General features: G+C 41.0%; 1 protein-coding gene across 2 annotated transcripts in view; it reads left to right on the top strand.

Annotated features, from left to right (window-relative positions):
* The window catches only part of LOC139423237 (cullin-5-like), a 42,664-nt gene that overhangs the window by 19,234 nt on the left and 8,730 nt on the right, over window positions 1–14,700 (top strand). For both annotated transcript variants that reach the window (XM_071175035.1, XM_071175034.1), the window contains exons 15-16: window positions 6,788–6,963; window positions 8,570–8,731. In XM_071175035.1, coding sequence (XP_071031136.1) covers window positions 6,788–6,963; window positions 8,570–8,731 — 338 coding nt within the window. The remainder of the gene's footprint in view (window positions 1–6,787; window positions 6,964–8,569; window positions 8,732–14,700) is intronic.

Genomic DNA, 14,700 nt, shown 5'->3' with positions numbered 1-14,700 from the left:
AGATTCTTGGTGGTTCCAAACTTCTTCCATTTAAGAATGATGGAGGCCGCTGTTCTTGGGGACCTTCAATGCTGCACACACTTTTTTTTTGTTGGTACCCTTCCCCAGATCTGTGCCTCAACATAATCCTGTCTCGGAGCTCTATGGCCAATTCCTTTGACATCATGGCTTGGTTTTTGTCTGACATTCACTGTCAACTGTGGGGAACTTTTGATAGACAAGTGTGTGCTTTTTTTCCAAATCATTTCCAATCAATTGAATTTACCACATGTGGACTCCAATCAAGTTGGAGAAACATCTCAAGGATCAATGGGAACAGGATGCACCTGAGCTCAATTGAGTCATAACAAAGGGTCTGAATACTTTTATGTAAAAGTATTTCAGATTATTTTTTATGCATTTGCAAAATATTCTTTAAACCTGTTTTCCCTTGGTCATTATGGGGTATTGTGTGTAGATTAAGGAAAAACAATTTAATCCTTTTTGGAATAGGGATGTGACATAACAAAATGTGGGGTCTGAATACTTTCTGAAAGCACTAGCTGAATGTCAACAGTAGTCTGCTAATGATGTGACAGTCGGTTCACCATTGACGAGGCATATTGAATATGTTGTGTGAATTCTTACACAGGGACACTGAAAGTCGATATTAAATAAATCATAGTTTGTCAGCATGTTGGAGAGGTTCCAACTCAATACACCGTAGTACACATGTCAATCAAGAGCTCTGCCTGGGCAGTGCAGTTGTATTGTATACGGCAATACACAGACAAGTAGTTATATTTGCGTAATTCATTAATTATTACTGTTTTCTTCATCCATGTGACAGACCAATACTGTTTCATAACATGTGACAGACCAATATCTCACGAGGCTTCTTCTCTCTAAGCTGAGACCTTGAAACTGAGATCTTTCGTTTGTTCTCAAAACAAGGTCTGTGCGTACTGCCAAATTGCAGTTACTGATAATGAGGATTTGTACAGTCAGCCACTTGCATGAAAACATACTTTTTTATAGAACAGCACATGAATAGAACACAGAAATGTGTTATAAGAAAAGCGCAAACAAACTGTTCCATTACATTCCATCCTCTTCTCGTGTGTGATAACCATTACATTTTAATGTAAGCATTTAGATTTGAGCTTCTATATCAAAATATTTTACACTCTAAAGTAAGGGAAATTAGAACAGAAAAAAAATACATTTCAAACCCTTCATTCTAGGTTGTACAATCCAGTTAGTATGGTAATACTATAATCATAGGAAAGGTTCCATTAATAAAGTAGGAGTGAGTATCAAAAATGTTCATGCATGCACAGCGGATCTGTAGATTGAGGTGAATAAATCTCTTTTAACCATTGTTTCAATTTTTCTTACCACATTCGGGTTGCATTTACCTTTTTGTTTATCATAATTCTGCTAAGATCTTCAAAAGGTTGGTGCTTGCTCATCAGCGCAGTGTTCCACATAATGTAAACAGGTTAAAGGTTTAGATGACCTTACCCTCAACTTGTTAAAAGAGAACCTTCAATCATTACTCATCGTCCCTATCTACAGTGGGAAATGGGGGCTCATCCAGAGTTGCCATCTGTTTCACCATCCTCTGGAGGAACAGAAAACAACATGATAGCTGTTGAAATCTCATCAGCCAGAGGCACAGATCCCCTTACAGCAAGTTAATACAATTTCACAGGGAAGCGAGAGAACACTTGTTATAACAGTTTCACACCAACCTTGATAAGAATGAGATTGGGGCGAGGTTAGCCCAAGCTACAATCCTGTCTTATTTTTTAGGGCACAGCTCTGTCTCTAGGGGCCTTGCCTTTTCTAAATCCATAATTATTGATATATTATGAAACACATTTATAACGACAGTGCTTCATGTAGGTTCGATCACTTTTTCATTTAAGATCCTCACTTTTCTCATCACTTGTGGTAATGACTGATTAGGCTAAGAATGCATTGAGATAAATTACTATACATTTTGCAGTGTGCAGACCTCCACAATCAACCTGATACCCAAAATAAACAATTTTGGACAAGCCTAAATCAATTACGGGCATGGTTGAACACCCCTCTTCATGGATCTCATTCCTTTTAATGGCACATGTTCAAAGTGGATGCCCCTTGATAATGTCTCTCACCTGATAAACGCCACTGTCCTTTACAGTCATGGTCTTTGTCCATTTTCCTACTAGTACACCAGCAGCATAAGTGTAGTTTGGACTGGATCTCTCTCCGTGCTCACTCCACATGGACCCATGTCGCACTCCTGAGAGAAAAAGCATGAGAAGAAGGCAGTTGATAGCTTCGGCTGCTGTGTACAGGTTGCTGGCTTGGACTCAGGTCTCACCGTAGAAGTGAAGGACCATACTGAATGCCATTTTCAGCCGGTTAAAGGGGATGTTGAGGTTCACACTGTTCTCAGCCTAATTATCTTCCATGCATCTAGATCCCATCTGTGGTCACCTTCACCATAACCTTGAGAGAGGACAAACCAGAACAACCGTTTAGTTTAGAATGACAACACACAGTTGGACCCCCCCCCCCCCCCCCCCCCCCCCAACATTTTTTGTTGTCTTATACTTCCCTATCATCTTGATCTCACTGCGGCGTTACAGGTCAGGGAGTCAGAGGGCTAAGCCTTATGGAGAAATCCCGATCATCCAGCAGACAATCTGGTGAGATCTGTTATTGAAGTAGGACAAAAATTAAGAAAGGAAAATCAACAGCAATACACATCCCTCGACGTGGGAAAAACTTCAATGCATTTGAAGTAAATGTCACCCATTACCAACATCTCTTTTTCTCTTTTACAGGCAAGCATGTGAAGAAAAATCAATTTGCATATTTACTGAAGGGCCCCAGGGGACTGGTAATTCCCCCTTTTGGACACATGACACGCATCGTGATTCATGCATCCAAAAAGAACTGCTGCCTGTTAAATTAAAGTACCAAACCAGATTATTTTTGATTTATCTCTTGATGAATCCCATAAGATAATGGTAAAATAGACTAGTCAGCTCTCTGTCCTTCTCGTGGTCCGACTCGGATAAGACTATTGATGAACTTCTAAATTATTTGTTTTTACATAGCCCATAAAGTCTCCTGTTTTCCTCGTGAAGGTGATCAGGCCTCACCAGGAAGACGGAGGTCAGAACAGAGGTCAGTCAGCCCTATTAAGTGAGTTTGTTTTCCTGTACCTCAACCATTATTTTTAGACATTTCAAACATTTTGTCTTATCAGGTTTACCTTGGGTTTTTCCAGAACATTTCTTTGAATCAATAGAAATTACATGTGTGCAACCAAAACTCTGACAATAGAAATGTTCAATTGTGTACAACATCCTTTCCAACCCATGAAAAACCAAATAAAAAGACCCCACACTTCTAAATCAGAGTATTAACCACTAACAAATATTCATTAATAGGTGGGTTCTGTGTGGGTGCTGGCCTGTACAGTGGGGCAAAAAAAGTATTTAGTCATCCACCAATTGTGCAAGTTCTCCCACTTAAAAAGATGAGAGGCCTGTAATTTTCATCATAGGTACACTTCAACTATGACAGCCAAAATGAGAAGAAAAAAAATCCAGAAATTCACATTGTAGTATTTTTTATGAATTTATTTGCAAATGATGGTGGAAAATAAGTATTTGATCAATAACAAAAGTTTCTCAATACTTTTATATACCCTTTGTTGGCAATGACAGAGGTCAAACGTTTTCTGTAAGTCTTCACAAGGTTTTCACACACTGTTGCTGGTATTTTGGCCCATTCCTCCATGCATATCTCCTCTAGAGCAGTGATGTTTTGGGGCTGTTGCTGGGCAACACGTTTTGTCCAGTAATCCAAATGCACGGGCACTAAGTCCAGATGAAAAGTTTTTAAAAAGTACAATAAAAGTTAGTAGAAACATGCCAAACGATGTTTAAAATCAATCCTCTGGTTGTTTGTCATAAATAATCAATACTATTTCAACCGGACAAAAGCTTTGTCAATAGGAAAGGAGAAACGAGAAAGGCGCGTTCCCGATCAGGCGCATGGCCGATGTCTGGAAATTTCCACTGGCCACTGATTGAAAGTGCTGTATCTCCCTCATTTTTCAGCGTAAAAGCCTGAAACAATGCTTAAAGACTGGCCACATGTAGAAGAAGCCATAGAGATCGTGAACTGGGTCCTAAGTCTTTGAATGGTGGATAGGCTTTCAATGGAAAAACAGCCTTTCAAAATAATAGTACTTCCTGGTTGGATTTTCACCTTCCATATCAGTTCTGTTATACTCAGACATTTTTAACAGTTTTGGAAACTTTAGAGTTTAAAAAAAAATCTAAATGTACTAATTATATGCATATCCTAGTTTATGGGCTTGAGTAGCAGGCAGTTTAATTTGGGGACGCTTTTCATCCGGAGGTGAAAATACTGCCCCCTGCCCAAGAGGTTAACAGCTGGTTCCGGGTTCGAGTTAGGCACCTGTCTCAGGAAGCCTTTCAAAGGGAGAGCTACAGAATCATTGATAAACATGAAGAAGAAAAAAACTTGGTAGCGCAAATTCCATTGGTCCTGGAAGAAAGAAAATAAACATACTTTTCACTGCTCCATTTTAATCCGTCGTAAAAATTCTTAATCATCGAGTTTACTGCATCTTGGGCAGGAAGTCTCAAACCCATGCGTGTACAGAATTATACTTCAGACACATCTGATGATACGGTATCCTGTATGGATGAATTGGGCACCTTCTAAAGTAAACAACTCTCTTGTAATTGTGCTCTTTTTGACATACAATTCTGTACGAACTGTCCCAAATTTCCCCACTGTGTGTGTGTCTCACAGCCTGTTCGAGTTCAGTGTGTACTGGCGGCTATCTATTGTTCCACAGGAAGGTTATCTCTAATCCAAACAACAGATGACTTAAACACGAGAGCAGTGGACCAGGCCTTGGAAGAGTGAGCAGCCTCTAATCTAACATCAGTCCCAATGCTCAATTCCTCTCTTACTCTTTCAAATTACTAAAATATTGCATTATTGGATTGCTATTTCACTAATCTCCATAATCTGTTTCCTTCAATAAAATCCTCTTTCCAGCTGAAAAAACACATTCTCAATCACTGCTCCTAATACACATGGATCAATCTTCTGCTTTTCCCTCTACTGCAAGGTTTAAAACAAAGCAAATTACTTTCTCCATATTGGAAGGCAATTTTCTTTTTAGTATACCTTTTTACAGAAGTTACTCTGGTAATAAATATCTCTGGATATTCACTTTCTGCTCCAATATTTATTAAATATGTATTTTAAGATTCATACGCAAAGCTTTGGAGGGATCATTATGTATTAACTGGATTGGCACTGTTTTAGTCCTGAGTCGTGCTCCGCCCATAATAAGTCTGGCATCTGAGACAACAGGGAAACATGCCGTCTCCATTTTGCGTACACAAATTAGTTTAGAACGTCATTTGGGGTGTCTAAACTCCATCGGGAGCACAATAAATTGTAGCCTTAAGTTTAGTTAACAGAAAATCATGTTCAAAGGACCACTGAACAGAATACCTTTTACTCCACTTAGTATGTCAACGTTTGGGGGTGCAGGTTGTGGATGTTTCTATTCATACTTCTCATGATCATAATAACCCATTATACTCAATATTATGTTACTTTATCTCTAGTAATCTATTATGCATTTGTGCTACATCCTCTTATTATCCAAATATCAATCTTCCAGCTTATCCCATATCTCACAATCACACAACTTTCACATTCAAAAGTACCTGCCCCCTTACACTCTAACTGGTTGTGCTACTTTTAGGTGCAATGACTCCAACCAAACATTTCCTGTAGTTGTTGAACACTCATGTTGCTGTGGAGGAATTTGGCCTCATCTCAATTGAGATTAGGTCTGGACTTTGACAAGGCCATGCTTTTTTATCAATTTTCATGTAGACTTGATTGTGTATTTTGGATCATTCTTGCTGCATGCTTCACTTCAGCTACAGCTCACAGACCGATGGCCTGACATTGTCCTTTAGAATTCTCTGATACAGAGCAAAATGAATGTCCTCCAGAAAGTTATACTTTTGACTTATCTGTCTATAGAACATTCTTCCAAGAATCTTGATGATCATCCAGGTGCTTTTTGGCAAATTTGAGTCTACTTTTTGGATGACATGGGTCCCATTATGCCTGGCAAAGACCAAACACTGCATTCCACAGTAAGAACCTCATACCAACAGTCAAGGATGATGATGGTTTTGGGATGCTTTGCTACCTCAGGACCTGTACGACTTGCCCTAATAGAAGGAACCATGAATTCTGCTCTGTATCAGAATTCTACAGAAGAATGTCAGACCATCCATCTGGTGAGGTTGGCAGGTCTTGTATTTCTGGTTCAAGCAGGAATCAAACCTGTGTACCTGTACATCAAACATTATACCCCCAAAATGTATGTGGCTGGATGAGACCTAGTGAAAAGCAATAAAACTACTATTGATATAGTCCTTAATGTTTTTGGAATTTTGCTTGGAGTTTGCACTATTCCACTGGCTCCACTACCAGTACCCCCAAAAAAGCACAGCTCAAGTACTTGAAATTGTGTATATTATATAATTAAATAGAAAACTGGAATGGACATGGGCTTTTCATCAACGTATCGAAAAATGACTTATCTTGATCAGGGAATCTTTCGTTCTAGAAACTGATCAAATGTGGCAAATATATTGTATAAAACAATGAATTAGTAGTTATACTAGTGTGTGTGTGTGTGAAATGTAATCCCCTTCGCCCTCTTGTGCAGCGGACTCTGTCAACATCAAGATCCTGAATGCGGGGGCGTGGTCGCGGAGCTCCGAGAAGGTGTTTGTGTCACTGCCCACCGAGCTGGAGGACCTGATCCCCGAGGTGGAGGACTTTTACAAGAAGAACCACAGTGGCAGGAAACTGCACTGGCATCACCTCATGTCCAATGGCATTGTGAGTATAAAGCACCCCCCCCCCACACACACACACACCCACAAACACAGGAGTGCCCAGGGGGTGGGTCAGCCTCTTGCACCTTCACCCCTCCAGCCTCCTCTCTGTCCAGACCATAGAGATTAGAGGTCGACCGTTTAATCGGAATGGCCGATTTTAATTAGGGCTAATTTTCAAGTTTTCATAACAATCGGTAACCGGCATTTTTGGACACCGATTATGGCCGATTACATTGCACTCCACGAGGAGACTGCGTGGCAGGCTGACTACCTATTACGTGAGTGCAGCCAGGAGCCAAGGTAAGTTGCTAGCTAGCATTAAACTTATCTTATAAAAAACAATCAATCTTAACATAATCACTAGTTAACTACACATGGTTGATATTACTAGTTTATCTAGCTTGTCCTGCATTGCATATATTCGATGCGGTGCCTGTTAATTTATCATCGAATCACAGCCTACTTCGCCAAACGGGTGACGATTTAACAAGCGCATTCGCAAATAAAGCACTGTCGGTGCACCAATGTGTACCTAACCATAAACATCAATGCCTTTCTTAATCAATACACAAGTATATATTTTTAAACCTGTATATTTAATATTACCTGCTAACATGAATTTCTTTTAACGAGGGAAATTGTCACTTCTCTTGCGTTCTGTGCAAGCAGAGTCAGGAAATATGCAGCAGTTTGGGTTGCCTGGCTCGTTGCGAGCTGTGTGAAGACCATTTCTTCCTAACAAACACCATAATGGATTTGCCAGAATTGTACATATTTATGACATAACATTGATGCTTGTGCAATATTTAGACTTAGGGATGCCACCCGCTAGATAAAATACTGAACAGTTCCGTATTTCACTGAAAGAATAAACGTTTTGTTTTCGAAATGCTAGTTTCCGGATTTGACCATATTAATGACCTACGGCTTGTATTTCTGTGAGTTATTATATTATAATTAAGTCTGATTTGATAGAGCAGTCTGACTGAGCGGTGGTAGGCAGCAGCAGGCTCGTAAGCATTCATTCAAGCAGCCCTTTCCTGCGTTTGCCAGCAGCTCTTCGCTGTGCTTCAAGCATTGTGCTGTTTATGACTTCAAGCCAATCAACTCCCGAGATTAGGCTGGCAATACTATAGTGCCTATAAGAACATCCAATAATCAAAGTTATATGAAATACAAATGGTAAAGAGAGAAATAGTCCTATAATAACTACAACCTAAAACTTCTTACCTGGGAATATTGAAGACTCATGTTAAAAGGAACCACTACCATATGTTCTGAGCAAGGAACTTAAACGTTAGCTTTTTTACATGGCAAATATTGCACTTTTACTTTCTTCTCCAACACTTTGTTTTTGCATTATTTAAACCAAATTGAACATGTTTCATTATTTATTAGAGACTAAATTGATTTTATTGATGTATTATATTAAGTTAAAATAAGTGTTCATTCAGTATTGTTGTAATTGTCATTATATATATATATATATAAAAACATTGGCCGATTAATCGGTATAGGCTTTTTTTTGGTCCTCCAATAATCGGTATCGGCGTTGAAAAATCCTAGTCGGTCGACCTCTAATAGAGATCCTATGTAATTCTATCCAGATCACATTTAAGAATGAGGTGGGCCAGTACGACCTGGAGGTGACCACATTCCAACTGGCTGTGCTGTTTGCCTGGAACCAGAGGCCTCGGGAGAGGATCAGCTTTGAAAACCTTAAGCTGGCCACGGAGCTGCCTGATGCCGAGCTCCGACGCACCCTCTGGGTAATGCACAGTGTCAAAGGGTAGATGGATGTCAAAGGGTTATCTATCGTAAGGACTAGGGTTGCAAGATTGCTGTAACATTTTCAAAATGACCATGTTTTCCTGAAATCCAAGTAGGATGGTTTCTGGATTGGTGGCATATCCTTGCTCTATTCCGGGTGTCTTCCATCCGGGATTTCAGGAAAACCTGTTTTTTATTGATTTGATATGCTACAAACACTGAAACCTCCCTGCAGTTTCCATGTGACCATAACCATTAGTACTTTCTAAAATGTCTAGCTGTGATGGTTTGACCTTATCGGTTCCGCTTTAAATGACGTTCAGCTTATGAAGTCTTCATAAGCACTATATGTGTTACAAAGCTATAACTGTATGTCATGCTTCATAAATGTGGCATAACTTACATAATCACCCATGTGACATAACCCAATATGTCAAATATGATATAAATGTGCTTTATAAAGAGGGGGCATATTGTGCTGATGGATGGCATACGCTCTAAAGTCCAGAGGTCTGGTGGACCAACACATCAAACTTGGGTCTTCATTATTGGTTAGGTTTAAAATACAAATTATGGAAATGTGGAGGGTTTAGCCATAATTTTGACTGTCACAACACAGTCAAAAAATGACATACTTTACCCAGGTCACTCGCACTAAGGCCAACTTTGAATGGTTGATATCCCAGGCTTATGTGTTGTGTGCAATATACCTGGGGACGACATTACACCAAGAAACACTTACCGTGTTGAAAGCCCACAACCTAAAGAACTTGAACGTGGCTTTCTTCTGGAACTAAGTTAGATGTTCCTCAGTGCACACGACCTAAACGAGCCATACCGTGCGGTATTGGGCCCAGCCATGTCTTTGACACATTCACCCACTCCCTCGCTGAAAGATCAGCCGCAAAATGTTGCTACAATTCGTATCAGGTGGTCATCAAGCCCCGTCTCCAGCATGGGAACAGAAGTACCAGGAATACCTGGTGCAGTAGTTAGTCTCAGGTCAGATTACTCAAACATTTTGGTTCTGACACAAACGCAAGCTTTGCAGGTCCATTAACCCATTTAAATACCTACAGTAACCTGTGGATCATGATAACCTTCATAACTCAGCATAACATTTTATGTAGTATCCTGCAATACTTTGTTTGAAGTGAGGCACCTTTGGTCATTCATAACACATACATAAAGGCTTAGTGATAATTTGAGTTTACATCACTAACAGCTAAAACAAATAAACATTAAAGACATATTTAAGCCATACTTTTCCTATTTGTATTTTTTTTTTTTTTAAAGCTACAAATACATTAAGTTTCACAGTCCAGCAATGCAATTACATTCAACATTACACAGGGCTGTGAATAGTGTAGCTTGTCCCTGAGCTGGCAGACAATAATTATTGCGCCTCTGCCTGCTGGAGATACTGCATGTTGGTTCCAACCTTAAACATAACTACAAACAAAGTTAGCAGGTCTGTTAGGAAATGCCTTTGTCACACCATCTGGATAAGACTGTGCTGCAACACAAACTCTAAATGGGGAGAGGGGAAACTCCATCCGATTTTGTATTTTTATATTCCTCTTTCACTTAAAAATCTAATGTGACGGAGATGTGGCTGTATCTAGGAGGATTTTTAATTCGCTGAGCCTGCTATTTATTTAAAATAATGACAGTTAGATTGCATACTGTACAGTAGCTAACTCAACTACTACAAATTACAATAAATAAAGGTTGTGTTTTTCGCTGTTCAGTGGCACCACAAGTGGGCACTGATCATCACATGATCAGCATCTCGTCAACAACACTAAAAAAAGATATTCTGGGTCACGGAATTTCGAAGAATTTCGAAAATAAATGTCCCCCACGTAATAGTAAAGTGTCAACCTGTATTTATTCATGATATATGAAAAATAATTGTCTAAACATTACCAATGATTCATATTTGTTCATCTTTAAGTGACATTTGCATTAAATTTGGGTTTTAAAACATGTTCCAAGGTCACACAAATACCCCCAGTGCGAATCACTGTATATGGAGTACATATGTTTACCAACCGGCTTGATTCGGTCTTATGTTGCAAAATTTGAAATGGTGTTTCATACATTGGATAAAAGTAGAGACTCAACTAGAAAATGGTATTTTATATAGTGCAGTTGAGGAACAATGGGAAAGTCATTTTGCTTTGAAAGTTGATTAACTTGTAACCTCACTTTTTTGAGAAAATGGCCCTTGAATGTTTTCATGACTACTGGAGAGCTCTTCTGTCTACAACCATTCAACATCGTTCACACCCTCTTAATCTTTAGCCCTGCCCATCTCTTTAAGAATTCACATGTGAGGCTATGCACTAAATAATCAAATATTTCAACACTAAAGGCTGGCTTATACTAAGCGTGTTTGAAGATAATTTGGATGCCATAGTGTGCTCTGGGCGTTGTCTGACTGTCCGTTCGTAAATTCAGAGCGCTTCGCTCTGAGCGTTCAGAGTGCACACTGGACGCTCTGGCCGAGGAGTAGAGTTGATCCGAGCGTTCTGACCTAACAGCAGTCAAACACCCAAGCTAACTGGCTAACATTGGCTAGCTACTTCCAGACAAATGAGAGAACCAGTCTGACCATTTTACTCACCCTAGCAGAGCTGGTTAGGCTGTATGTTATCCAAAGCGATGGTGACTGCAACTGTGCTGCTGGCAAACATGTAATGTTGCTTTTTTTTTTTTGCGAACGTTATAACTAGCAATGCAAATAGCTCTGCAAATAACTAGCAATGCAAATAACTAGCAATGCAAATAGCTCTGAGATACGAATAATATTACTACACGGATCACACGTGATGTTAGCTAGCTAACAGTACACTTTAACTTTACTTTCTGACAAAATTAGAAATGTTTAATATCTAAAAATTCTTACCCTTATACATTGATGAACACTTCTCCCTCTCTGTCACAGATGCCATGGTAGCCCTTAGTTTGAAGATGTAATCTGGAGACTTCTGTGTGTTCTGTTTAACTCTAGCTGCATATTTGCAATTAAACGCCTGAATTTTCTCCAGCTCTCATACACTCTAATTCCACTGATTTCAACACTCGATCCTCCAGAAACTCCCGAGTGGTGCAGCAGTCTAAGGCACTGCATCCCAGTGCTTGAGGTGTCACTACAGACACCCTGGTTCGAATCCAGGCTGTATCACAACCGGACGTGATTGGGAGTCCCATAGGACTGCACACAATTGGCCCAGCTTCGTCCGGGTTTGGCCGGTGTAGGCCGTCATTGTAAATAAGACTGACTTGCCAAGTTAAATAAAAGAGGAGAGCAACACTTATGCAGTTCTCCTACGTGATATCTTTCAAAAAAGCAGCGTTAGAAAGGATTACCTACTGACCTGCTCATATTATAGACCGAAGCGTGCTACATGGCAGACCAATCCAAACTCATCTCTCGACATGTCCAGCCCACTCATTATCTCAGCCAATTATGGTTAGCGGGAAGGTTGCCGGCTTTTTCCATGGCTAAACCAACTAGGCTCGTAATTTAACAATTTTAGTATTTACAGATGGCATACACGTTTGTTTTTAAGGCACATGAAAGTTAACATGTTCCAGAAGGCATCTCTGGCAAATGCAATTTAATACAAATAAAACTTTACCTTCAAATGGCGCTCCTGTGAAGTAGTGACTTTCGACGTACGCCTACTTTGCTGAAACAAGTCCCATATTGGCTTAGCGCCAGCAGCGGTGCGTGGGTAAAATTACTGGGCAAGGCAAGACGATACTATTTTACTTCCTATTTTGTGATATTTGCATTGTTTGCTCTATAACCGATTCATTCATACGCCACCGTGATATACACACAGTGGAGGAATAAATTCAAATACGTTTGTTTCATCACAAAACCGGAAAGCAACATCTCTCCTGTGAAGAGCAATAACTATTCTGTGTGCTGCTGTAAAAGTATTGTATGTAATACTGAGTAGGGTCTGTAGAATGTGTATATGGTGTAATTTCACGGGGCTCTGAATAATACAGCGTGTTGCTGGCCTTTTACCCCACACATTCCATTGGCTGCCACAATGCGAATCCCTGTATTTGGAATACATAATCATCACCTGGCTTACTGCACTACAGAAAACCCGCCAACCAAACAATGGAGGGCATGCTCACTGAATTAAGGGCAACTACACCCCAAACATTTTTCCCAGACTTCAAAAGTCATCATCCCCTGATGTGGTTTAAGCATTCTTGTGAACATAGAATTCAAATTGTTTTATTATTTAGTTAGTGATATTTATTATTTAGTGATAAAAAATGTATGGCGTGTAACGGTGTATGGCGATGTGGGCGAGCGGTTTGCTGATGTGAACGGAGTGCCCCATGGTGGCAGTAAGGTTATGGTATGGGAAGGCATAAGCTATGGACATCAAACACCATTGCATTTTATCAATGGCAATTTGAATGCACAAAGATAGTGACGAGATCCTGAGGCCCATTGTCGTGCCATTCATCCGCCGCCATTACCTCATGTTTAAGCATGATAATGCACGGCTGAAAATGTCCTAGTTCTTCCATGGCCTGCATACTCAGCAGCAATGTTCCCTCTCTTTTAGGCACTGAGCAAATTTCAGGTCTGCTGAGCGCTAACTTGAAATTCTGTGCGACTTCCAGCGCACGTTTGCTATGAACTCTGAGGCTGTACTTGATATAAGTTAGTTTTAAGTGGCCATTTGATCATACACTGCTCAAAAAAATAAAGGGAACACTGAAACAACACAATGTAACTCCAAGTCAATCACACTTCTGTGAAATCAAACTATCCACTTAGGAAGCAACACTGATTGATAATACATTTCACATGCTGTTGTGCAAATGGAATAGACAACAGGTGGAAATTATAGGCAATTAGCAAGACACCCCCAATAAAGGAGTGGTTCTGCAGGTGGTAACCACAGACCACTTCTCAGTTCCTATGCTTCCTGGCTGATGTTTTGGTCACTTTTGAATGCTGGCGGTGCTTTCACTCTAGTGGTAGCATGAGACGGAGTCTTTACAACCCACACAAGTGGCTCAGGTAGTGCAGCTCATCCAGGATGGCACATCAATGCGAGCTGTGGCAAGAAGGTTTGCTGTGTCTGTCAGCGTAGTGTCCAGAGCATGGACCAGGAGACAGGCCAGTACATCAGGAGACGTGGAGGAGGCCGTAGGAGGGCAACAACCCAGCAGCAGGACCACTACCTCCGCCTTTGTGCAAGGAGGAGCACTGCCAGAGCCCTGCAAAATGACCTCCAGCAGGCCACAAATGTGCATGTGTCTGCTCAAACGGTCAGAAACAGACTCCATGAGGGTGGTATGAGGGCCCGACGTCCACAGGTGGGGGTTGTGCTTACAGCCCAACACCATGCAGGACGTTTGGCATTTGCCAGAGAACACCAAGATTAGCAAATTCGCCACTGGCGCCCTGTGCTCTTCACAGATGAAAGCAGGTTCACACTGATCACGTGACAGAGTCTGGAGACGCCGTGGAGAACGTTCTGCTGCCTGAAACATCCTCCAGCATGACCGGTTTGGCGGTGGGTCAGTCATGGTGTGGGGTGGCATTTCTTTGGGGGGCCTCCATGTGCTCGCCAGAGGTAGCCTGACTGCCATTAGGTACCGAGATGAGATCCTCAGACCCCTTGTGAGACCATATGCTGGTGCGGTTGGCCCTGGGTTCCTCCTAATGCGAGACAATGCTAGACCTCATGTGGCTGGAGTGTGTCAGCAGTTCCTGCAAGAAGAAGGCATTGATGCTATGGACTGGCCCGCCCGTTCCCCAGACCTGAATCCAATTGAGCACATCTGGGACATCATGTCTCGCTCCATCCATGCTTTAGTCCAGGTCTGGGAGGAGATCCCTCAGGAGACCATCCGCCACCTCATCAGGAGCATGCCCAGGCGTTGTCGGGAGGTCATACAGGCACGTGGAGGCCACACA

Source organism: Oncorhynchus clarkii, chromosome 12, assembly GCF_045791955.1.
Source record: "Oncorhynchus clarkii lewisi isolate Uvic-CL-2024 chromosome 12, UVic_Ocla_1.0, whole genome shotgun sequence".
Lineage (NCBI taxonomy): Eukaryota > Metazoa > Chordata > Actinopteri > Salmoniformes > Salmonidae > Oncorhynchus > Oncorhynchus clarkii.
The sequence above is the reverse complement of the archived record's forward strand: the minus strand, read 5'-3'. Positions and strand labels throughout refer to the sequence as shown.